The sequence below is a fragment of the Protobothrops mucrosquamatus genome, unplaced genomic scaffold, assembly GCF_001527695.2.
Source record: "Protobothrops mucrosquamatus isolate PMUCROS unplaced genomic scaffold, P.Mucros_1.0 scaffold616, whole genome shotgun sequence".
NCBI lineage: Eukaryota > Metazoa > Chordata > Lepidosauria > Squamata > Viperidae > Protobothrops > Protobothrops mucrosquamatus.
In genome coordinates, this window is record NW_015386912.1 from 218,238 (window position 1) to 245,424 (window position 27,187).

The 27,187-nt window shown below is 39.9% G+C and overlaps 1 protein-coding gene across 1 annotated transcript; it reads left to right on the plus strand.

The window, feature by feature from the left end:
- The first annotated feature begins 796 nt into the window (after window positions 1–796).
- LOC107288967 (twist-related protein 2-like) lies at window positions 797–26,299 on the plus strand. The gene is made up of 2 exons (XM_015817647.1): window positions 797–1,578; window positions 26,282–26,299. The coding sequence occupies exon 1, from the start codon at window positions 990–992 to the stop codon at window positions 1,563–1,565; it is 576 nt and encodes a 191-aa protein (XP_015673133.1). The 5' UTR covers window positions 797–989; the 3' UTR covers window positions 1,566–1,578; window positions 26,282–26,299.
- Window positions 26,300–27,187: the final 888 nt, after the last annotated feature.

Genomic DNA, 27,187 nt, shown 5'->3' on the forward strand with positions numbered 1-27,187 from the left:
GACTTTGCTTGCCGGAAGCCAGCTGGGAAGGTTGCAGATGGTGATCCCGTGACACCCCTGGGATGCTGCAACCACTGTAATGCCGGTTGCCCAGAGCCCAAATTTCGCTCATCTGATTGTGGGGAATGGTACGACGGTTGCAAGTGTGAGGACTAGCTGTAAGTCACTTTTTAATACTGTTGTATCTCTGAATGGTCACTCACCGAATGGTTATAAGTCAAGGATCACCTGAGTATAATTATCACATGCTTCTTCGGTAGAGTAGGGAGCAAGCAAATGCTAAACAGTAGTAGCAAACAGAGTCAGGGCCAAAAAAAATCTGTGTTTCTTCGATATAAGTGGAGCCTTTTTGGGGGGGGGAACAGCCTTCTGTTTAATTCAAACGCTGAGACGCAGCTTCTCAAACAGAGGTCCGCTCACGTGAGAGAGCTCTGGATTCTCCGAGCCCAAAGTGGGAACCTCAAAGCAACAGGCAGGCAACCGTCTACCCAGAAGTGAAGATGGCACCATTCACCACAGATCAGCCTGGAGGGCAGAGTTGAGGGGAGGGGGGGTGTCAGGCCGGCAGTTCCCTGTCAATTACAGCCGGTGAAGGGAATGACCTCTGGCATCCAGGCGGCCGGTTGGAGCATCTGTGTCTCAGAGCTGAAGTGGGGGGGGGGGAGAGAGAGAGAAGAGAGAATGCCGAGGAAAAAGGAAGGGAAGGCAATCTGGAACCCATAAGCTCCCTTGATGTTTGCATTATTGTGCACGGTTGTATTGGTCTGCACACAGTCCCTCCCCTCAAACTCCCTACCCTATCCGTAAAGGGCTTTAAGAGACTTTTAGCAATGTCCCTCCTCTCTTTAAGCCCTAAAGGAGGGGGGAAAGGAAGGTGAATAAGCAGATCACTGAAGGTTGGAGCAACAAAAAAATCATTTGAAGCCTTCCAAATATCAGCTCTTTGGGGGATCCCCGTCCTGGAGTTTGCTCAACCTGATTGGCTTTACATGCACTGTGGCCTGCTGCTAGGTCCAGCTCCTCATCCTGGGCACGGAAAGGAAAGGGAGGCCGACTTGGAGAAGATGAAAGAGGAAAGCATGTGTCCAGACTCACCGGAGGGCAGCCTGGGAACCAGTGAGGAGGAAAGTGAGAAGGTGCCCAAGAAAAGTCTTCGGAAGAGGAGCCAGCTGGGTAAACCCTTGACTTCAGCCCCGCCAGAGTACAGCAGCAGCCCTTTGCCACAGGGGAAGCGCAGCAAGCGCAGTCCTGTGTCCCAGACTTTTGAGGACATGCACACGCAGCGGGTGATTGCCAATGTGCGGGAGCGTCAGCGCACCCAGTCGCTCAACGACGCCTTCGCTGAGCTGCGCAAGATCATCCCCACCCTGCCTTCAGACAAACTCAGCAAGATCCAGACCCTCAAGCTGGCTGCCCGTTACATTGACTTCCTCTACCAGGTCCTGCAGAGTGACGAGCTCGACCACAAGATCTCCAGTTGCAACTACCTGGCCCATGAGAGGCTCAGCTATGCCTTCTCTGTTTGGAGGATGGAAGGGGCCTGGTCCATGTCAGCATCCCACTGAGGTCCAACAGCAGGTAGGTTTCCTCTTGCGTCCCACTCCTTTTTTTTCTCCCCCCCCCCAGCTGCCTCTTGTCCTTTTCCAGCATTACAACTCCCCTGGAAAAATCCCAGTGGTGGCAGAGGACAAAGCTCTCTCTTTCTGGTTTCGGAATCAGGATGTAGCATTTGACCGTGCATTAATGCTAACCCCCCCCCCCCAAAATAGAGTGACTTTGACCATGGGCAGAGTGTCAATTCCACCACTAGGAAACAACTCAAGGCAACTGCCCCACAGCTGGAATTAGGAATAAGTGTTTCCAGGTCCGAAGACCTGATCTCCAGATTGACTTGAGATCCTGGCAATGTCCAGCTGCGACAGGCAGGCCGATTGTTTTTGGAAAAGAGCTCTGAGAGTGATATATCTGGAGATTTTGCTTTCACTTTTGTTCCACCATCACCTGTCAGCATAACCCGCTTAGTAGGCGGAGGCAACAGGTTGGACAACAGAGACCCCTACCAAAGGCAAACAATATTGCCTCCCTGACATCTCCCCAAACAAAAGAACCTATTAAGCGTGTGTTTCCAGTCTGAAAAAAATATCTATTTTTAAGCCTTTGGGCAAAGCTCCAAGCATTGCAGCCCAAAGCAAATGTTTTTTTGAAAGCAAGCCCTATTGAAGTCAGTGGGAATGACTTCAGAAAGAACATGACACAATTGCATAGCGTGAACATATCGACTGATTTTCTTTTTCCTTTCTTTAAAGGCCCGGTTTTGTTGGATGTGATCTAAACATGTCCTTTAGTCGAACTGTTCTGGAATCACAGCATCAAAACTGATCTCAGCCTATCGGGGGGAGGGGGGGAGAAGCTTTGCTCCTAGGTCTCTGCCATCTCACCTGCATTTTTATTTGATCTGCTTAGATTTACTTGTCGTGGAAAGTAGCAAGCATGAAAGGTATCCAACTTTGAAGGCTTTGTCATTTCTATAGTCTTTCCGGAGAGCATTTTTGCGTACAGAGCGCTGTAGTGCTCCCTTCTAAAAACAGAAATCTATATGCATCCAAGTCCCCTTCAAATCATTATCTATCACCATATCTTTCACCCATCATTTCTATAAAGGTTTAGTCTTTTTACCCATTTGTGTGTGTGTGTGTGGGGGGGGTTATCTGTGAGAAAATCCACTGTTGTCTCAATATACTGATAAAGAGTAGGTGTTGATTAGAGTATAGATTTCCAGTGGAGTCTTTCTGGTGACCCTGTGCATCAGAAATAGCAGGGCTTGTTGGTTTGATGTAAACAAAGAGGGTTGCGTTATTCATTTCAAATAATACATACATAAACACACATGCACACATATGTGTGTTGTGTTTGTGTGTGTATTATTTGAAATGAATAGCGCATCCCTCTAAGGGTCCACTGGAACTCTTCTGTTTTGGTTGCCCAAGCATTAATGTGGATTAAACTCCAGACAACCCACAAGTGTCAATGACTTTAGATCAGGAATACCTAAATAACCACAATTTTTCTGCTTCTGATGAAATGCCAACCTAGGATATTTTGTTGCCTGAAGCAATATACAAATTCCTGCTCCGTTTCCTTGCGGGATCAAGGATTTAAACATATTTAAACATATAAACATATCTTAGCTTTCATTCGCCTTTTTGAAGGAAGCAATTTCCACGGGACAGGCCTTTAAACTTGTGGCTGCCCAGGAGATGACTATCCTGAAAGGTGATCGCATTCTGAAATCACTATTGCTACAAATAAAGTTCTACAGCCAGTAGAGCAGAGGTCCCCAAACCCCAGTCCGTGGACCGGCACCGGGCCATGGCATGCCAGAAACCGGGTCGCGCAAACAAGCAAAGCCTCATCTGCAGAATGCAGGTAGCATACAAAACCATGCCCCCCTCTGGTCCGTGGAAAAACCTCTCTCCACGGAACTGGTCCCTGGTTCCCCAAAGTTTGGGGACCACTCCAGTAGAGTGAAAATTATGCAGGTATACATATATGAGCTCTGATAAATTGCAAAATGATGCACAATATGGTAAAAGGCATATACAGTGTGCAACTTAAAAGAGACCACTTAATGACAAATAAATGACATAGGTTTAAAAAATGAAAGCTGTAGTTTTATACATACTTACATGTAAGCCCAATTTACCTCATCTAGAAACTACACAAATTACATAAAATGATACTATAAATCCTCTAGCCAAACCAGGCATCTTTACAGGTTGACTATTGAGGGGTTGAGGGGAGGAAGAACCCTGGAAAAACTACGTAAAATAAACAAAGTTTCCATTAATCATTCACAAGATCACTATATATTTTTTTCCTGCTGTATCTTTCTTTTTAACCGGCCATTCCCTGTAGCAGCTTCCAATACCTTTAAAAAGGGTCAATTCTGATTTTGCAATACAGTCAAAATCAAAAAGTATCCAATCAGTTTTTTTTTAAAAAAAGATTGCGGAATGTTTAATATACAGCAGAAGCAAATATGAATTTTGATTATGCTAGTCAAAAGCTATGCTACATTCTTGCCGAAGCAGATCGTTACAAAGATAAGTTTATAGTGGAAAAGCTCTGGCCCTGGAAGGATGCATAGAGAAAATATTTACTTCGCTTTCAAACTTCGCAGTTTTGCCAAAACTAGGGATCTGGAAAACTGAAATTATTTCTCTCCCCTCCCCCCATTTTTTCCTTCCTTTTGTAAAAGGGCCATTGGCATCTTACTTTTGACAATGGCCACTCACACAGGAAGGTATTTTCTAAAGCACCAGGCCACATTGCCACATGCTGGAACATTCTTCTTGATGTGTATGACCCATGCATTGCTCAAAATTAGGGACAGGATTGGGAATAAAAAAGAATAATTAGAGCTGAGGGGAAAGGTGGTTGCTCTCCAGGATTGTGTTGGGCAGAGAAGAACCTGGGAAAGGAGACCTGATCTAACTTCCAAAGTCTCCCTTGATGCTGCTTCTGTGCTCTCTTGAACAATAGCGATATCAGAATTTGCTCATTCTCATATATTGAGCAATCTGCTACTCCAGGAAAAAGGGGCAGATAGCTATCAATCCCAGGAGCGTTTTTCTGAGCCTTCAGGATGTGGTTAGGTCCTATTGCAAGTAGATGGGTCGAGACAGTACCAACCCACAAGTTGGTTAAAGTTGAGTCATTCTCTCCTCTTACGAAAAATACAAATAAAATCCCCAAACCAAACAAAAATAGATCAGTGACCAGCAATCTGCTCTAGAACCACTCTTTCCCCTTGGATTTACAGTTTTCATTTACTTTGCATGCTGTAGTTTTAACTCCTTAAGAAATTCACATCAAAAGGAGATGGATGGATGGATGGATGGACGGACGGACGGACGGACGGACGGACGGACGGACGGACGGACGGACAGACAGACAGACAGACAGACAGATAGATAGATAGATTTAAAAAAGAAAGTGGATAGATAGATAGATAGATAGATAGATAGATAGATAGATAGATAGATAGATAGATAGATAGATAGATAGATAGACAGACAGACAGATAGATAGATAGATAGATTTAAAAAAGAAAGTGGAATACAGGCCCCGTCCCAGGCTTCTAAACAAAAAAGTTACGACATGCATGAAAAAGACACAGGAAGCTATAGAGGAGAAGGAATGGAGAGAAGTGAATTCTTTAGGCTCAGAATTAAGTAATAAATTGGCATTTGCATGCAGCTCAAGTTGGGATGTCCTCTCCATGTTGGTGGTCTTACTTGGGTAGAAATTGGTGGCCTTCTGGTCAATATCTGCTGTTCATCATCCCTCTAACATGCAAGTGAGAGATGTGAGCTGCTTGTACTTTGTCCCTGAGATAAAATAAGGGTCATCCTGCAACCTAATCTAGTTATATATACCACTCAAGTAGAATTGTACCCAGGCAACACCTTCTACTTTGCCTGGGTTTAACATTCCCATCTACGCAGAGCAGGGCTTCCAAAGGAATTTAACTTGGCATGTGAACCCCAGCCTTCAGTCCTACTCCAGTTCATGTATTAAACATAATTTCTTAATGATAATGACTGCCAGCAGTTCAGCAGTTCAAGTCTCACCGGCTCAAGGTTGACTCAGCCTTACCATCCTTCCGAGGTCGGTAAAATGAGGACCCAGATTGTTGGGGGCAATATGTTTACTCTATAAACCACTTAGAGAGGGCTGTCAAGCACTGTGAAGCGGTATATAAGTCTAAGCGCTATAGCTATTGCTATTCTTAATAAACAACAGCTGAAATCTGATCATTACTATTTAGGGCATTTGTTTCCCCCCCCTTTGTACTCAGAAAAGAGAAAATATCCTAATCAGACTCAGGGCAAGAGAAAGTCCAGACTTTTTTAGGTCCTGGAACTGCCAGTGTTTCTTTCTGTTATTATATATTTGATATAAAGGCGGCATCTGGAAATTTTTCATGTGAAAATTTGATTGCATGAATAGGCATTGCTCTGCCCAGAGCTTTCCACTGTTTCACAGGCAGCCCTTTCAGCCGATTGCTCACTAATCTATATTGCCAACACAGATGCCTGTTTAGCACACAGTGAATCTTCATTTGTCCATCAGCATCAGTTTGGTGTAGTGCTTCGGGTGTAGACCTAGAAACCAGGAGAGTGTGAGTTCTAGTCCTGCCTTAGGCATGAAAGCTACCTGGGTGACTTTGGGTCCATCACACTCTCTCATCCCAACCCACCTCATAGGGTTGCTGTTGTGGGAAAAATAGGAGTAGGGAATATTATGTTTGCTGCCTTGAGTTATTTACAAAGTAATAGTGGCTGGATAAAAACCAAATAAATGAATAAATCTAAACATGCCATATGTCCTTGGGGAAGATATACATACACTCCTTGGGAAAACACACATGTTATATATGGAAAGTCTTAAGTTCTTCCAGTTAGGTAGAAAAAAAAAGTCCTATCTTGAGCCAGTATGTGTTAAGCTGCTGGACTGGGGAAGATCCAAGTTAAAATCCACCTTTAACCATGGAAGCTCACAGGGTGACTTTGGGCCAATTACTCTCAAAATGAAGGGCCACATCTGCCACTTTGCGATCCTAGAGGAAAGGTAGGATATAATTCTGACAAATAAATGCATAAATCAGAAGCCCTAGAGAGTCACTTTTCCTGATCAAAGGAGACCTCCCTGTAACCTGATGGATGCCTCCACGTTCTCATCTCTTATATTTAGCTTTAATTCACAGTTTTGGAGCTCGCATAGGATATCTTCTCAACAGATGTTGTCTTAGGTCTTCTTGGCTACCTTGGTGGATTTCTGGCAGTCCGGTATACTTCTAACCTCCACCCACAACACCTTCATAGTTACATGCCTTTATTCCAATTTTACTGCATGGTACAGTATTTGCATTTTAGAGTCCACTGTAGCTAATATACATGTATGGCTATCCTGCGTCAGTCCAAGAATTAATCCCTGTTCAGATAAACCTGGAATTGAAGGTGACCATTGAGGATATCAGGTCAAATCCCATGTTCAGTGTAGGAACCCAAATTAAAACATCCCAGGCAGACAGCTTTCTACTCTTTGCTTGAACGCAGCCACAAAGGGACTGTCTTCCACCTTTCTTCTGCCACACAACTAGACCACGTTTTTATATTATATTTTTATAACTGTTAATCAAATAAGTCAAAACTGTACGCAAGAAACAATACAGTTTTTTTTACAAAAATCATAAACCAACAAATATGAAAGCAGAGCTCAGTTTGAGCATCAAGTCAACCCTACTTGCCAGGCTACAACAGAACACAGGAATAAATAAAACATTTCTCCATCAGATAGTAAGTCTCACATTCCAATGAGTGACCAAGCACATGAAGTTCCAGGATATAGTTGCACAAGTTCTGCTATTGAGAAACACAGGAAGATGATTGATGATTGACTCAGACCCTTGATCCATCTTATCCGTTTTGTCTATGGTATGGTTGAAGAATGTACTTGTTTTTTTTAGGACAACAAAAGGGTCTTGTTCTTTTCAAAAGAGCAAAGAAAAAACATAATGAAAAGAAAAAAAATTCTAGCTTAGGCTAGGAATTAATAATAGTATAAGAGTTAATGCCTTTCACACATAGATTTGCCCTTTTTTTTCTCCCACTCCTGCAAGATTTTATGATTTTAATAGTATAATTTCATGAAAAATTTTTCCCAATTATTATGACCATTAGACTACTGGAAATAGACAATCCTTCCTGATCTGCGGTAAATTACTCTTAATCCCAAGTCTACCTTCTGTTGTTCATGTTCTCTGTGGAAATAAAACTTTCCAGGATTTCTACCCTCTGCTTGGAAGTGCCAGGAGCTGGATCAGAAGCTTTTGGTATGGGCTGTAACAATGAGTTATGGCATGATAGATCAGTGTGACAGTAAAGTGGGCTATTGTATTCATTTTTAATTAATTGATTAGCATTTTCATAATCTCTTCCTATGTAAATAAACTAGATTGAAAAAGCACTTACAAATACAAAGTGAATCGGAAAAGAGAAATCCTAAGGTGCATGCTAAACTGCTGGGGAGTACTGATATTTATATAAATAGAACTGTAGTGCTTCCTATTCTGTGATTTAAAAAAAAATAGTACAGTTCTACCGTATGTATATCTGCTAAAAAACACCATATGCTACTCCGCAGCCACTAAAGCTAAGCTGCAAAACCTCCGGCAACCATTAGATGGCAGCAAAAAGTCAATGCTTTTCAACATCCCTTTGATGCCAACTAGTGGTACTTTGGATTTTTGCAGGTCCAGATTTGGGATTTTGGGCTTACTCCTTAGAACGTGTGTTTAGGAGGTAGGTTAAAAATTAATGATTCTGCTGAAAGAGACGGGAAATGCCTTAGTAGATTCATACCGAAGATCATGCATCCTCGAGGTCAGTTATAGCTTCTACACTACATAAATGATAGATTCCTTAAAGAAGTAACTTCTAGACCTGCTCCTTCTCTCTGTTGTAAAGGTAGCAGCCCATAATCCTTAGGTTTAGTGATTTGGGGGGAAAAAACCTATGTTTTTCTGCACTCTACCCTTATGTCAGCCTATTTTGGGTCGCAGGTTATAAAAACAAGTTAATGTAAAAAGCACAGTGTGTAATAAAATATATACATGCACATATTCATCATATTATTCCCTTTCACCATGCTATGCAAAGCCCAGAAAAGCGGTAAAAAATAATAAGCAAAGGAAATTTATGGTATGAAATAAGAGAAAGAATTATAGTTAAAATCAAGTGTACAGAAACACCATTCACTTTACCTCTTCTTATCTTTCTGTCCTCTGAGGAAAACATTGCTGCTCCTATTACATCTACGTAGTACACTGAATCATGTGTTACCTTTTCTTCCATCTCCTCACCTCTTTTTTTTTGGGAAGAACTTGTCAACTCCACCTAACCATGACTTTTTTCTTTTTAAAATTCCTTTTTATGTTAACTTTATTGATTTTTAACCCCCCCCCCAAGATTAAAAGATAAGCAAGGGGAAAAAAAGATTTTAAAAAAATAAAGTACAAGTGAAACCAAAGATTTTTTTTGTTTTGTTTTAATAGACAAACAGAATGAAAGATCTTATGGAACTTTGTTTTTTATGTACAGTTTTTTATGTAGCGGCAAGATTTTTATATGCACAAAAGATGAAAAAACTTACGAGTATCTATAACGGAGGAATGCCTTGGTGAAGCTGATGGAGTTGGCAGAGATGGCAAAATTGACAGCTTTGATTAAAGAAAGGACCAATTTTATTTCTGCTTGGAAACCACTTTTGGATTTATTTATTTTTGTTGTGAGAAAGTGAAAGAAATGAATTTTTTTTTTGATTGGATGATTAATGGGATTATAGAAGTAATGTAGACAAATTTAACCTTAGAATAAGAGATTGAATTTTTTATTTTATTTATATCTGTACCAAAGAATGTTGGAAATCATTCTTTTCTATTTTTTTCTTTTTTCTTTCTTTTTTTTTCTTTTTGCACCTCATGACTTTTTCAATCATTCACCGTTGCAGTCAATTCATTCATCACTGTTAATTCCTGACCTTATGCCTCCCCCAATCCCCCAATGGGCACTTCTTTCTTCCTTCTCCAACTTTCGTTTACACAGCCGCTTTTGCTCCTTTCCAAAAACATCCCGGCTTCACAATTGCCTACATTCTCTCCACCACCTTCATACCAGCATTAGCTTGTCTTAAAATTTCCCCACCTATTCCCCATGCTTTAGTAAACCTTTTACCAAATTAGACACATTTCATCCACTTAGGTTTTTCCCTATTTATGTAACTTGTGATTTCCTTTACCCAGTGCATCTATGTTGATCCTCGATGCATTAGCTTTCAGCGCTGTATGCCTCACCGCATCATAACAATTTGCCGAGAAGCATTGAAATCTGCAGCCGACAACATCTTCTGCATACACAAATAAGTGCACGTTCATATCCTGAACCATCATACCTTCAGTGCCACCCCCAAACACGTTTAAACTATCCAGAAATATCATGAACAACCAAGGGGAAATCATGCGTGCTTGTTTTTACTCCCTGCTCAATGGTTCCCCATACTGAACCATTTGTCAAGCATCGCCTGTATTTTCACTTAGGCTTTACTTTCACATTATCATCACACTCTTAGGCTATTTGGCAGCCCACCTTCCATTCACTATCTGGGCAGAACATTTCATAATTCCATTCACAGTCGCCTTTATTGCACTGCTTCCTCGTTATCAGCAAAACCTCCAATTTGATCTCTTTATGAATTTGACCTTGACCATTTTCAATAATGATCTCCAAGGGTTTCATCACCCGAACTGCAACCTTGATCAAATGCAGATTTAAGTGTTTGCCTTAATCTGCCACTGCTGTCTTTTTGGAGAGACTGCAGACTTCCTAAAGAAACAGAAGGGATGGCTCAGTGACTGACGGAAGCCCTTCTTTGAGCATTTATCTCCCATACCTTATCACTGTATCGCCCAAGAAACAAAATTATCTCTCCTCTCTAAGCCACAAATAAATAAAAAGACAAATTTAGACCAGCTCCTCTGATTACATGTCTTCTGGGTTGAACTGAACCCTCAATAAAAAAATCATTTCATATTTGGTTTGACTACCCTGCCAGCTTTACACCCAGCCTTACATTGTTCTGGGGAAATGCTGCATCGGAGACGCAACGCAACGCAAAGAGATGTGGTCTGCAGGGAGGGCAGCTGGAAGAAACGATCATTTTAGATGCGGAATTTCCCACTGTCAAAAGTGCAAGCTCCTGTTCAAATTAAGCCCATCACCTTGTTTCTTTAAAGTTCCCCAGGGGTAGACAAAACCCCGGTGTGCAATCAGTTCAGTTTCCTGGATAAATTCAATTGGTAATGAATCCTCAGTGGAAGGAAATTGCACCTGTAAAGGAAAGTCAGCCCAAGATTTATTTATATTCTAGACACAACTAGCATGTAGCTGAAAGAATATATATTATTTGTTTATGACATTGATAGACCACTAAAATCCCTGAAGGACTCTCAGTGGCTCACAAGATAAAATAACCAAAATACAAATACAAGTACACAATTAAAAGATGCGCAAGCCAATTAATCAACACAGAATACTAATGAAATAAGAAAGCCAATCTATAACTCAATAAGATGATATCACGGCCCAAACATCTTCCAGAAGAGCTCTATTTTCAGCTCAAAGGAAGAACCAACCGGGAGGTCCCTGAGGCTGGGGCCACTATGAAATTTCAGTCTCTCTCACTTCCCTAAAGCAGAGGACCGTTCACAGATTTTGCTGGCTACATTGAACTAGTTGAGCTGGTTCCAATGGGAGAGTGAGGTCCTGCAGATATCTTGGTGCCAAACTAAGTAGAGCTTTATACCGTATTTCCCCGAAAATAAGACCTAACCGGAAAACAAGTCCTAGCATGATTTTTCAGGATGCTTGTAATATAAGCCCTACCCCCAAAATAAGCCCCAGTTAAGATCATCAGCCAGACGGACATATTTAGTATGTCCTTTGCAACACAACAATAATAATATTAATATATAATTAAATATAAATAAATATTATTGACATTATTTATTTGAAGAAATGTAGATTATTGTACATGAAAAAAATAAGCCCTAATGAGTCTTTTGGAGCAAAAGTTAATACAAGACCCAGTCTTATTTCAGAGAAATATAATAGATTAGTACCGGTACTTTATATTACACTTGGAAAATTGTTGGCCACTAGTGTACAGATCGTACTGTATATAATTGCTATCACTGGTAAATGATAGTAAGCACACAGGCCACTGTGTTTTGAACCGATTGCAGCTTCCCCAGAGTCTTCACAGGCAGCCCCATGTAAAGTGGTAGAGAGCATTGCATTAGTCTAAATGGATAGTGACAAGGACGTAAGTCACAGGAGTAAGGTCCTTCTGCTTAGGTGAGAATGCAGTAGCACATCAACTGAAGCTGGGTGAAGGCTTCCCTGGTTCAGAGCCTCCATCTGCTTTTCTAGTGGGACCCACAAGTCCCGGAGTCCCCAAATAATAGACCTACTCCTTCAGAGTAGTGCCACTCCGTCAACAGGTATTACTGGGACAGACGGGGGAACTGACAGATAAACAGTAACGGTGTCTTATTAGGATTGAATTATGTAGAATTGTATTGAGGAATATAACTCACAGGGTAGAAAAAAGCAGATTTGTCCTTGCACAATCAAATTAGTCTCTTTGATGTGTTAAATTCTTGATTTTTTAATTATTATTTTTTTAGGTTTAAAATTTAAAGAGTCTCACAGTGAACTGGGCAATACAGACCATATCTAATTGTAATACGACAATGTGTTTATTTTATTTTATTTTGATGCCTCTCGGATGAAACTGGCAATTGAAAGCAGCCTTTTTTTTTCCTCTTAAAAAGCAACCCCAAATGTCTGAGGACAGACAGAAAAGAGCATTCTGGGCTTAATATTGTAAAGTCTTGCCATTGTATAGGGTTTCCTCCCCCCTCCCCCAAAGCTGTTCTCAGATCATGAGTTTTGCAGATAGTAAAAATAAGAGATTGTTTAACTGAAATTAAATTGCAAGTAATGGAATCAGAACCTGTGTTTATTTTACATCATGGCTTTTACTTTTAGGCAAGCAAGCTATCAAGATGTTACTGTAGTCAGGGCTAAATATGGCATGGGAATCAAGTTGCCTTAGCAAGCATAAACACATGCAGAGATCCTTTTGCTTTTTGATAATGTTGGCTAGAGGCTGAGTCGGTTTGATACACTTGATACCTGGGTACCAAAAGCAGATGAGACAATCAGTCCAAGGAGACTTTTAAATCATAATATTTCTCCCGATGGCTCTATTCCTGGAGGAATAACCAGTCACTGAAGAAGGAAGTTATAGCTGCTATCATATCTGTCTGGCTCTTTCCAATAGCACCCACTGGCAGAGGCGATGGGAGATAATTCAACCAGCCACTTACCACAAGGTATAACAGGGTTCCCATCCTATGCACTAACTGAAGATGGCCCCAACTTTTATGACCCTCCAGAAATTGGAGTCTCCTTGGGGATTCATGGTGGAGTCGTCGATGCTGAATTAGCTTTATAATGCACCTTTTTTGTGCTATTCTTATTTTTATATTTATATTTATATGCACAGCAATTACAGCTGCCAGTTCTTTAGCTGGGGTTGGCCTTCATATGCATCAAGTTCTTCCCAAAAACCTGGGATGTTGTAATGTATTGGTGTAGTATGTGTGCCGGTCCAAGTAGCGTGGCTTTTTGTAATTGACAGGCAGAAATTTTATCAATCTACAGATTTTCTAAGTGCCGGCCAAAGTTTTTTGGTAAGGCATCCAATGTGCCGATTACCACCATGACCAATTTATGCCACAATCTTTCATTTTCAATTTTCAGATCTTGATGCGTCGTGATCTTCTCCCCGTTCTTTGTCTTTTATTCTCTGTCCCTCCTGGTATTACCACACATCAATTATCCACACTTCTTTGTCTTTTCAACCACAATTACATGCCAAGACTTTATCAGTTTGTATTTGGAAATCCCACACTGTTGTTATTGATTCAGACAGCCTGATTGGATTGAGGCAGTGAATAAATACCATAACTAGATAAATATAAATCTAGGACACATTTGAGTGGAAAGGTATCCAAATTAAACTTCCTGTGGCAAAATGGTATAACATGCTCAAATTGACATTTTTTTCAAATATGGTTTATTTAACCAACCCCCCAACCTCCCCCCCCCCCAAAAAAAAAACTCCCAGATTTAGAATGCTCATGTTAAGGAAAAATATATACTCATGCATGCTGAAAAAAAAGTCTCTGGACCAATTTAGTGTTGGTAAAATATTCTAAGTAGAAAAAAAATGCTTAGAAGATAATGATGGTGCTCTCTAAGTCTTTGCTTAGACCCACACAGTCAGCTGGCTGTGAGTTCTGCTTGATAAAAAAGATCTCCCTTACAAAAAGTTGGAAGTCCCCAATCCAAATTCACTTTAAAGATTGTATTAAAAGAACTATAGGAAAGGAGAATAGGCTGCATTTGCCCATTAAAAACTGGGTAACTAAGCTTTAAAGGTCACCTGGCGACAGAGTTTTCCATTGAGATGAGATGTACAGCATAGTATAGCATTTCTCTTGAAATTCGAAGAATTATTTCTAGTATATCTAGGCACATAGATTATCACGGCCAATTTTATGCAAAAGAGAGTCCTCATTCATGATACTATCTCACATTTTCTTCAAGGCGTGTCCCTCCCTCACTTTCCCTTTAATTTACTTCAATGCAGAGAGAGAGAGAGAGAACTGAATTGTATTTACCGGTAAGTGAACACAATAGATGATTATCATGTTTATTTGCAAGCCGTGAAAAAATTTACTTGCCCGTTTCTGCACATCAACTGACTGTAAGAAAACCAAGATCTTACGATGACTTTCTCTTTTACGTATGTGTGTGCATTCATGCATGCACGTGCGCACATACACACTCATATATGGATCCAAATAGATCCATGACATACAGGGCCAAATTTTTTTCAACACAATGTTGCTCCTTTCTTTTTCCTCTTTTCTCTCGCCATTATTATTTGGAAAACTTCCTTTCAAAATAAAATCCCAATTCCCATACAACATTCAACAGCAATTTAAGTTCATGGGTTTTTTTTCCTTTCCTTTTTTGCTTCTTCTAGCAATTGGCATAGATGCTGCAACCATCGGAAACAATATGGAAGTTAGCCCAACTATCCACAAAAGCCGCATTCTATCACAGATTTTCCCACACTTTCTTACGATTCAAAAACATTTTCACCTATCTGCATACAGCTGCTAAAAGTTTGGAGATCTTAGGATTTAGCTTGGCAATTGCTTACAGCCAAGATATCTCTAAAAGATTGCCTTCTCCTATGTGCAATTTTATTTATGTATTTATTTATGTATTTATTTATTTATTTATTTTTATTTATTTTATATTTTGCAGTTTTGGACCCCCCATCACCTTTAAGGCAGGACTCTGGGAGGTGTATAGTACAGTATCAAAATACAAAACAGTGTTTGAGAAATAAACGTTTTAAGTTTAAGTTTGAAATTAAAAATTTAATAGATTATTAAGTTATAAAACATTTTGAAGAGGCAAGAAAATATTCAAGGAGCCAATTTTTTTTTAACTCCCTTTTTATTACCCTGTAATTAATGAATTCGGGGGGGGGGGGAGACTGGTTCAAGGAGGCAATTTAACCCTGGTGAAAATTGGTTGATGAAGGCCAAGGGAGGACTCTTGTGGCACTAATCAACCGCACTACTGTATACTCCTTTGGACTTCCCATGCATGGCTGCAGAGCCATCTTCTGACCTCCTTTCAGAAGGCCAGGAGATTGTGGGCCAACCTCACCTCCAAGGCAAGGATATTCCATAATGCAGGCAAAGAAGACCCCGTCAATCGGAATTCTTTGACTGATGGAATCTGCAACACACCTTCCCTGTCTGATCGGCTGGGATAGGCTGATGGGATAGGATGAAGCCAGTTCTGTAGGTGGCCTGATCCCATGCCATATAGGGCTTTAGCCCCATGCCATGTAGGACTTTAGTTAGAGTAGGTATTCCTCTGAGGTCCTGCTATCTCTTCCACCATGAAGAATTGCTTGGCTGTTAGATATATGGTGGACAAGAAAATATTTTCTGCCTCATCAGACTTCTTGGGGGCATTTTAGTTTTGCTTGATTTGATTGAGGGAATGTTGCTTCAGACTGGTCTTTATTTGCTGTGATTTCCTAATACTATGTTTTTTTAAAAGTGAAGTTCAAATTGGACCCGTTCGCAAAATGTGCTTGCCCTTAATATTAACTAATTAGAAGTGAAATAATAATACTCTTCTGAAATAGTAGTCAGCTGAAAGCTCCTTAGCACTTCTCATAAGAGTGTTGATTTTTGCCCCCACAAAAGCATATTTTTTTTGTTGTCATCATTACCATCATTCTTTAATTCTTAAATTATTAGAGGCTATACTAAATTCACACAGATTCATTTGCAAACTGAGAGGGCACACATAAAACCCCAGGATCACAGATAAACACCTTCATGCTCCCCAGTCCCTTTTGGGAAGCAACAGCTCCCATGATTCCCTGGATAATACAGCTTAATGATTATGGGATGCAAAGTCCAAAACATCTGTAAAGGTCCAAATTGCCTGCCCAACAATTCCTTCAGGGAAATGAAGGAAATGGGGATGGGAAGAGAGAACTGGAAATATATTGGAACCAATGGATCTGCAACAGAGGTCCTTCAATGATGGATGTTTTATCATTTTTTATTCTCTCATAGTCTACAAATCAATTTCTTCCTATAGGGGTTGTTGTTGTTTTTTTGAGAAAAATGCTCTTATGTAGCTTTTCTTTTTTCTTTAAGCATGCTGATATTTTATTTTCAAATGTTTAGTGCTGCGGTGTTATTTAAAAAGAAATTTGAAAGTGCTTCCCACGTGCCTCTTGCACGCTCAAAATTTCTGATATTCTTAAAAAGCCATCCCCGACTTAATGCTTTCTCGATGAGCCTAAGCTATTGCTTCCATCATCATCTCAAAGTAGTAAAAGTAATGGAGTTTGCCATTTGGGAAGACTGCTCCTAAGCAAGAGTGCAAACTCAAGATCACTTAATCCAAATTAGCGAAGTTTTAATTTTCAGCCTTGCTCAAATGACATGTCAGAATTGCAATTCCCAGAACGCCATTATCCGCCCTTCAGCATAGGCCAGGTCAAAGAATAGACATAGGGGGTTCTAGGAAAAGCGGCTTTACTGTTGTAAGGACTATTAACAAAACCCTCTAAGGGAGATGGATGGTTTAGAAATAGGAAATATTAATTAATTAATTAACTAATTAACTAATTAATTAATTTTGAAAATGTGTCCGAAACCATTTTAGAAATAGGAAACATAAATCAATCAATCAATCAACCAATCAATCAATTTTGAAAATGTGTCTGAAACCTTCTCTGCTCCTTTCCAGATCCTTTCCAGTGCATTTTTACATGCAGCAAAGTCAAGGGAATTCTTTTTTGCACGTTTTCTACTTTCCCAGGGCTCAGTAAATTTTACCTCTCCCATCTCCTTCTCAAGGTCAGAGTTAAGTTTTACAATTTTCAAGAAAGTGATAGAGAATCTGTGGTCTCCAGATGTCCATAAATTACATCATGAATATTTAGATGGCAGTGGATTAATTTTTTGAAAGAAAAAAAAAAGAAAAATCTCTGCTTGCTTTCATTTTGCTTAGTTAGTTATGCTGGTGCACCACTAGGCTTCCAATTATTTTTTCCAAAATTGAAAGTCGGGCAACTCTTAAGTTTATTTTACCATCATATAAAATGTAAAAATGATGTGGTGAACCACTTTGAGATCTGCTGCCAAAGAAAAGGAAGTAGAATGGCGGAGTGAGAGGTAATTCAGAGTAATACACAGCAAAATCCTTGATAACATATATACTCATATTAACTTCATATTTATATAGATGTAGGGATATGGAATTCTTTTGCCACAGTTACTTTAAGCTATATTAGTTATTTTTATTTATTCATTCATTCGATTTGCATAGCTACCCATCTCACATTTGCGACCCTGGGCAATTCACATAATTAAGAACAACCAAATAACACAACCAATAGACAAAATACAAATATCAGTAGCTCCCTTTCAAACCAAATTAAAAACCTAATTAGGGAACCAAAATTAAAATTGAGAAATATAAAAAGCAGGCAAATCCAAGTGATGGATCCATCCAAATAACTATCTGGTAGGTTCTAAACCATAACTGGATTCCTAGGCAAGTTGATAGAACCATGTCTTTAGACTTTATGCATTAGAGCCTTTGGAAAGGCAAGCAGGATTAGTTCCAATCTAACCTCCAATGGGCGGGCTGTCCTTCTGGGTCCTGTCAGATAACACTCCCATAACTTGCTTTTTCTGCTGACATTTTATTTATTTGGTATCTTATGCAAATTTTTTTTGTGCCCTCAGGTTTGTCTTGCTTTTTGGCTTCTGCCTGAGTAAATATCTGTAGTTTTCTTGGTAGAACTTTCAGAAGTAGTTTGTCATTGCCTCTTTCTAAGGCCATGTGTTTTCCAAAATCCTCTTCATTTTAATGCCTTAATTTAGGAGTCAGGTGGGCTTATTTTGTTGTTGCTTTTGCTAAATAATTAGGAGAAGATTTATTGCTGATTACCCAGAAATCGACTACTAGATCAAGCTGAAACAACTAATTTTTTTGCAGCAAGAGGAAGTTATAAGAGAAATCAAGTTTTCATGCATAGGTCTGTCTGTCCTGGAGTCAGAACCATAACATTGGGAGATGAATTCCAGCATTAAACATTGGACAATGTGCATGCTTTCATAATAATTTTTTTCTCCAATTTGGTACTCTCCAGAAGTATGAGAATACAATTCCTTTCAGAGATTGAGAAAAGCTGATCCTATTGCCAAGAAGATAGTTGGTATCATCAGTTCAAATATGATGATGATGATGATGATGATGATGATGATGATGATGATGATAATAATAATAATAATAATAATAATAATAATAATAATAATAAGTTGGAAGGGACCTTGGAGGTCATTCTAGTCCAACCCCCTGCTCAGGCAGGAAATCCTATCATTTCAGACAAATGGCTGTCCAGTCTCTTCTTAAAAACTTCCAGTGTTGGAGCATTCACAGCTTCTGGAGACAGGTTATTCCACCGATTAATTGTTCTAACTGTCAGGAAATTTCTCCTTAGTTCTAGGTTGCTTCTCTCTTTGGTTAGTTTCCATCCGTTGCTTCTTGTCCTACCTTCAGGTGCTTTGGAGAATAGCTTGACTCCCTCTTCTTTGTGGCAGCCCCTGATGATTGAAGAGATCTTGTGTTTTACATCCATTCAACCGAAGTTAGCATTATTATGGGTGAAACTCCTGGAAAACAATCCCCTTTCTCAACCATTAAAAAAGGTGAATTCAAGAACCATGTTTAGATAAAAAAAGTCCCATAATAAAAAGTTGATGATAATATGTTTTTATTTATCTACTTATACCATATAGATGACCGGTTACTTGGAAAGTGAGAATTTTAACGAGCTGTATCAAATAAATCAGAATGCATTGGGTTTGTAGACTGACTCTTGTTTAAATATGCCTATCTTCAACTCTTTGAAAAAGCTACTAGCAATTCTCTTTAATCTGAATAGCAAAGGATAAACGTGCGGTCTAGTAGACTTCAGTGAACTACAACTCCCAGCATCCCTCATGCTAACCATTTATTTACTCATTTGTTCGTTCCGTTTTCACTGCAGTGGCTTGGGCTTCTAGACATTGTAATCCAGCAACATTTGCATTTACTCTGCATAGCAAAAGCTACGTGATGCCCTCCAGATGTTTTGAACTTCAACTTCCACAAGCTCCAGCCAGCATGGCCAATGGCAAAAGAATGTGGGATTTTAATCCAAAACATCTGGGAGACACCAGGTTGCCTGTTTTACAGGGTGGCAAAATATAGATCAGAGTTGGAGTTACTGAATTAAGCATTAGTATTTGAGGCCCAGGTAAGGAAAGGAACACCATTTTTTTTCTGTGTTAAAGGGAACGAATTTGATGTTAGTCTTTTGAAATATCTAGTGCAATAACTACGATCAATTCGCTGCCATACTGTATATACTTTCTAGCGTGAATTCAAGCAAGAATCCTGACAACCAACTGGTATTTTGGCATTGGGAGATATTATGTGAGAAATTGACAAGAAAATCCCAAAGGTGTACATTAGAAGTACAAATTCAGAACTGTCCACAGAAGACTTTCAACATTTTTAGGGACAGAAGGCAGAGATGATTAAATATATGGAGAGCATCCATGTTAATGACTTTGAGTCAATTTAATTTAATTGGAATGAAATTGAAATTTTGTCTTGAGGTTGCCCAATTTTCAGCATATAACCTCCAGTTTTCACTTCAAAGCCAATGGCAGCCCTTGTCCCACCAAAAAAGAGAGAGCTGTAAATCCTGGCCATATGTGGTTCTCATTCCTAGACATAATTTCAAATATAAGACTACCCCTAAAACTAGCAATTGTTGGGGTATCTCAGCTATTTGCTCCTAAGCCCTCACTGCTGAGACCACATCAGGACCAATTTCCCGAAAGTTGGTTGAGAAACTGCAGACAGATCCTTTCCAGTGCATATCCTGGATTGCAGCCAGCTGATTGATTCCTGCACTGTTGGCAGGGGGGGGAGTGGAATCAAGAATAATCAGAAAATTAGGTGTGTGTCTGTGTGTGTCTGTGTGTGTGTGTGTGTGAGAGAGAGAGAGAGGGGGGGGGAGGAAGGAGGGAGGGAGGGAGGGAAGGACATGCAAAGGGAATAGGTTATATAATGACTGGCCTAGCTTATCTTAGTTTATTGCTGTTCAGTTTGTGTGCAAGTCCTGGAGTGTTGAGATTTCACACTTTTAGTTCTCATTTATAAAGATGTTTTTTTAAAAACCCAATTGGCATAAATGTTCACAAGCAGGGCAGGAGCTAATAAAAATAAATTTCACACAATTTTTAGGGGAGGTGAAATGGAAGTGCTTGGTCTTCGAAGGAAATTAAGCTGTAAGTGCCAGGACAGAAGAGAGTCAGTTTGGTCCAGGGCTTAAAGTATTGGACTAGGAGTGAGAGAACCTGAGTTTTATTCCTGTTTTAGACCAAGAAGCCAACCAAGAGTGACTTTGGGCGAGTCACTCTCTCTCTCTCTCAACCATAAGGAGATGACAATGGGAAACCACTTCTGAAAATGCTGCCTAGAAAACTGCAGAGATTTGATCATGTAATTGCCAGGACTCAGGGTTGACTTGAAGATAATAAATGAACAAAGTATGCAGAAAAGTAAATAATTATGTTCCCCTTTCCTTCTTCTCTCCCCATGGCAATTTTTTTACCATGCCTTCTTTAGGATGTGCTTTCATCATTTCTTTATGCTAGAAAATGTCCGGCAGACCACAAAACCTCTAATGTTTTTAACAGATTACAAAATTCAGGACAGATTTTCATGCCAGCTATAAGGGAATAGAACCCTTCCTCTTTACAATTACAACAAAAACAAAATAGGGTATTCTTAGAAAAAAAACACTCTTATTAATAAACCTTTTGCTGTAGTGTAGATTTGGGGTCCCCAACCCCCGATCCATGGGCCGGTACCAGGCCCCAGCATGCCAGCAACTGGGCTGCACAAACAATCAAAGCCCCATCTGTGGGATGCAGGCAGCACACCAAACCACACACCCCTCCGGTCCACGGAAAAACCTGTCTCCGTGTAACCGGTCCCTGGTTCCCAAAAGGTTGGGGACCTCTGGTGTAGATGAACAAGGCTGAGTTCCTAGACAAAATTGAGGCATGAGATGAGCCTTCTAATGACACAAGCGCCAAAAGTTTGCAAACGCAAGGAATCTCAATCTATGCCCGTCATTACCATGAACAAGGAATTTCTGTTTAAAGGCAGCTTTGCTCCAAAACAGAGCAAAGGAGAAGGAGGAGGAGATTTGCCTTGGCTGACTTTGTGTAAGACACTAGCTGGGAATATTGTTTGCATAGTAGTTACAAACATTTCAAGATGAACTTACTTTTGTCATTTCAGGATGGAAAATCAAAACACAGCCTGCTTTTGAAATTCACACTCACCCAAATTTCATAAAGCAGTTGTTTAAGACTTTTTCAGAGAATTTTGTTTAATACACACTTATAAAATTGCATACACTGAAAAATGCTGAAAACGTTTGCAGCTATTTGTACCAATAAAATGCAGAAATGAACTGCATTTTTTGGGGGTACAAATGTTTGCAACTTTTTCAGCATTTTTCAGTGTTTTTTTTTAAATGCAGCAGTGAACTGCATTGTTTTTTTTAAAAAAAAAACTTGCATGGAATGCAGGTGGAACAATCTTGTTATAAAAATGTAAATAAGGGGATGATTGGGCTCAAAACATTTATTTGAATTTTATTTTTTCATCTCAAATGAAAGTTAAAACAGGGCGAACAGCACATTCAATAGGTGAGACTTCTTCATCTTTCTCTATGAAGTCGGCAAAGACATATTTTTAAATATCTGAAATTGCAGACCACGGGAAAGCCTTACAAAAGGCTTTATTTCATAAAACCCAGGCACTTAACAATCAATGCCTATCTGTCTGTAGAGAGCAAGATTGAGAGGGGAGATTTATGGTCTTGGGGGCCAAAGGAAGGATCAGCCCAAGATTATATGGAAGAGTTAACAGGCAATCAATGAAAGCATATATTATGTATCTCCAGTAATACATAAGCACACTTTTTAAAGGTGGTGCACATGGATTTGGCAGATAACTATTAAGTGGGAAAAATATTAGCTAAGACAGTTGCATACTCTGTGTTCACAGCACGGATTCACGCACAAACCTGTGTGTGCCCCATCAACCATCCTGGGTTTCTCTTGGCAAAGCTAGCTTTGAATAATTCTGTCAAAATAAGGGGAAATCTAAAAAGTGGCTTCTGGTGCATCACAAGAAATATCCCTTTAGGAACAATTCAAAGAAAAAAAATTACACTATGTGTGGCCTTGCACCAGCTCTTGGAGAGAAAGAGAGGGCATCGCTTGCAATTCTGAAACAAGCCAAGGAAGGCAGCCGAAGCCGAAGCCCCATGTATATTTTTAAATGCCCTAATTATAGTGAATAAATCCCTCTGTTTAAAAACAATGGGGGACATTTGCCATCCACATACAAGTGGTGCTCCTGATTTTAAAAGCCATCACACTAGAAGCACAGCAATCTCTTCCCACCCACGGCATATACCGTCCTCCAAACAAATCTGGATGGAATCTCAACATGTCTTTCTAACTTGTCCCACAACCATTTTCTTCAATTCTGCTTTCTAGGCCAACAAAGGTGAGAGAATGTTTTCCCTGCTTTGTTTTCCCCCACATCTTTGACCAGGTAGCCACGTTTGGAGGAGACTAAGGAAGAAAATCAACCTGACTGAAATCTATGAAGTTATTATTATTTTTTCCCCTCAACCTTGTTAGGTTCACCAAATCAAGGAATAGTCAACAAATCCTGCACTGGTGAAACTGGAAAGGTTCCCCCATCCAGGTCACAGAAGAGAATCATTTTTTGGTCTATTCGTGTCAGAACCATCATAATTAAAATAAGGCGTACTCTATGACAAAACATTTAAAATATAAAATACAGTACAAGATTAAAATATGTACACATTAAACAGATCTTGCCCAGAAACTAGCAACAATAATTGTGTTTTCTCACGCTGCCATGAGGTCCTCAAGTGTACACTGATCAGGATACAAAGGAGAGGTCTACATATGTGTTGTTGTCTGCATGTCACCACAATCACAAAGAACAGAATCCACCAGAGAGCCTCATTTGTTTAGAGTGTCTCTGGACCTTGTTGTACCCGTGCGTAGTCTATTCAACTTTCGTCAGACTTTCGTCAGACTAAATGCCAGCTCCTCCACTGGTTCCATCCCGTGTTGGATCTTTGTAGCTTTCCATAGCATTCCTGTTTCCCGTTTCAGATGCTTCCAAAACAGAATCAGGCGAAGACCAAGAAAGAAGGCCGTTGTCAAAAACATATAGTGCTGAACAAACCGAGTGGGACTAGGAAGGCATTTCAGGCACAATGCATAGTTGGTACATTCCAACATCCCCCAAATGCAGAAAAATTGGAAGTCTTTTTAGGATGGCCATTTGCATTTTATCTAAAGCATTGCTTTCTCTTGCCTGTAACTCCCACAGCAGGAGACAGGCTCAGAAACCACTTTTAAGTCCACGTGTTAACATGTCGACATGGAAGATCCATGACCAGTTCTCCAGATGTCTTTTTCTTGACTTCAAAGCAGCTATGAGGCACTGTTAATTTGATCAGAGAAACAAGGAGTGGGGGTGAGGGGAGAGAAGGAGATGGTTAACCCCTTTCCTACCCTGCTGTTTTCCTGATAGGAAGCACCAAGGGTGGCTAGAAACTGGGTGGAGGTCCTGGATTGGATACAACAGAAAAGGGTTAACCCCATCCCTTTCCAGCAGCCTTTCCCTGATCAGAATTAGTAATTCAGTGGATGTTCTGAAGTCAAGCATAACATTCTGAGAGATCTGGTCAGAGTTATCATGCATAGCTGGACCCCAAGGACCAAAATAGAATAAATCAAATTATTCTTCTCCCCAAAGACCTATATTATAATTAGAAGGCTCTGTCCTAGCCTTCAGTCTTGAAAGAATGGAGGGGTGGGGAAATTAACCTTTTCTTTCTTGTAATGGCCTTTAGGAAAATCTCTTATTTGCCTTTAGAAGGAATCAAAGCATGGCATGTTAGCACTTCATCAGCTTGTTGACATTTTTTACATGGGGTGGAATATCTTCCAATTTCCTGGAATATATCTAAGTACAGTATTGAAGTGGTGGTGGTGGAGTGGGTGGGGGAACAGAAAAAGAATTAGCATCAAAATGAAAAAAAAAAAAACTTCAAAAGTACCAGAACTGATATTCTGGCAGTCATAGGGAGTAACATTTCAAATTTACTAAGGGTAACAACAAAAGAAAAGAAAAAAGAAAAGAAAGGGTTTCCAGCAACACAGGTCTAGCTTGGCCACTGTTTAAAATCTATTAGAACTGTTTATCTTTACTTGCAACCTTTGGATGTTTTGGTCTCCCAGTTCATCAGCTTCTGACAGCATACTAAAATCATACAGTTGTTATGCGAAATACCTGATGGGTCCCATGTTGCTTCTTTCTCATCTAGATGAAGCTGCATTTTAAACTTTGATCTGATGCATCCAAAAACATTAAGAGGCTGACCATCTAAGAAGAAAGGCTGAATTGTACGCTTTCTTTCATTGTCTAAATGTTTCAACTAATGATCTCATTAACAGTCCTTTGATAGCTTTATACAATGCATTAGAGCTACATGTAATCCAGAAAGGGTATGGGGAATAGGATTGGATTGTGGGTACTTTGCACTTGTTAAGAGAATTTAAATGTTAAAAGTAGGGTAGAGTTACATATACTGTACATGCCTAAGTGATCAAATCATTATATATCTAACATCTGGTCTGTGATCTCTGAGAAGCACGCCCATTTCAGCTGCTTTCATTTAAATCAAAAAGGAAGTGCAGTTCAAAAGATCCCCTCTCTCATTTGGAAAGTTTTTTATGTGTTTAATTTCCTTGGGGGGAAAAGGATAACTGGCCCACAATGAGACCGAGTGGCAAGATGGAAGGTGAGGTATTAAATATGTTGATGGACTGGTAATCAGAAGGTGGAACCTGAGGATTTCCCCACAAAAATACAGCTCTTTTATGAAAGCAAAAACTTCAGTAGTAAAGAGAGGAATACACATTAGTGATAAAATGTGTGATTGTGGCACCTTAATACACCTTAAGCAATTTATTATTTCTCACTGTGGAATTCTTAAGTTAACCACATTTCACTTATCTCCAAAGGATTTAAATTTCATTTTCTGAAGTTCTCTAAACAAACAATTGTTTGGTAATATTGTTCCAATAGAAATTGCAGGTGAGAAAATGGCAATCTATTGTATTTTTAGCCCAGCTATCTACGCGAAAGTTGTTCACGGGGTTGTACAACGAGTCAGTTTACAAGAATGAAGGAGTGCACTTTTTTTTTTTTTAACAAAACGAAAAATCCCCTGCATTTTAAAAAATTAAATTTGCCAGGAGAAAGTTATTTCTTAACCTTCTTCTTTGCGTGCTAGCTGTCTGCATGCAGCCTTTTCCTATTACTATATTTTTCAAGGGAAACATTATTTCTTAACACCTCACACCATCTATCCAACCCTCCCCCCCCAAAAAAAAAACCCCAAAACCCTCACATTTTTAGCACGTGGACTTGGCCTTATGCCAAAGAGCCACATCTATTGTGTTCAGTTTGAGAGGGAAAAGAATTGAACCAGGAAGGTCCTCTTTTGCTGCCATTGTCTCATATAACCAGGAGTATCTGCAGGGTATGGCCCAAAAGGTCAAGAGGGTGGCCACGATGATACAAAGCTCAACTTTTTTGTGTGTGTCCAGTGCACATAAATGACAAGCGGAGTTTGGATTGCACTGTTGTGGCTGCTATCTTGACTTTTTGGACCATACCCTGAGGAAGTCCTGCTTGTACAGATTATTTTCAGATTCACTATGAAAACCAACCTAAAAGTTCAAGTTTGTTACTGATGTCTCCCTCTGGTTTTCTCTTTTTTCTAGGCGTTCTCAGGAAGAAAGCTGGTGAGCCCCATGCTTTTGCCTTTCCCAAGACACACTTATTCAGAAAGTCAGGGCCTGGACATTCATGCTGCTTCATCGCACTCAAGATACGATCGGCCCTGCCATCTTGGGGTGGGGTAGGGAGACTGGGAAAGGAAAGCCTAATGTGGATCCAGGATTGAGATGGCAGATTTTTCATATTTGCCTTGGGATGAACTGGGCACCAGATGAGGCAGTGGCCTGAAGCTTGGCTCATAACAAGCTGATCTCGGCAGGTCTAATGTAGAACTCTTTGAAGAGCTAATTTATTTTTGAATTTGCAGGTTAAGAATCCCTTTCTTCTTATTAGACCCTCCTGCCTGACATTCACATTTCCTATATATTTGGCAGTAGCCTCCCATTTTCCCAATCATAGTTCTCTTCACCTCGATGGCTCTCTTCCTTTTTTTTATGGGACTGTACAGAGACTGCTGCTTTGCCAAAACCATAGTAATACTCTAAACCCTGAAGGACATATATGCTTTTCATGCAACTTTCCTTCTAACTTCAGCCAGGGCTTAATTTCTGACCAGAGAAGTGTTGTGAAGCCTTGCGTCTTTCTCTCTCTCTCTCTCATCAGCAAAAGAAATGGTTGTGTATACTCAGAAGCAGGCTTCCTACGATGTCATTTTCATGGCTTCAGATTAAATCTTGGTCCTGGAAAAAGTTCTCAGAACGGGGTGCTTTGGTACTAGCATCGTGCTGAAAAAAGTCTTCCGCACTTTATCATTCCCATTCAATGTGATGGCAAAGAAGAGCAAGGATGAAAGGTGGATTCCCTAGAGTTACCTTCGTAGGGAGATGTTCATGGGACATCTGCGAGTATTCAGTCTTCCATAATGGCATCATCTCTCCAGTGATGTGTGA

Coding starts and splice junctions, on each gene's coding strand:
- LOC107288967 (XM_015817647.1), top strand. CDS start 990: ATGCACTGTGGCCTGCTGCTAGGTCCAGCTCCTCATCCTGGGCACGGA.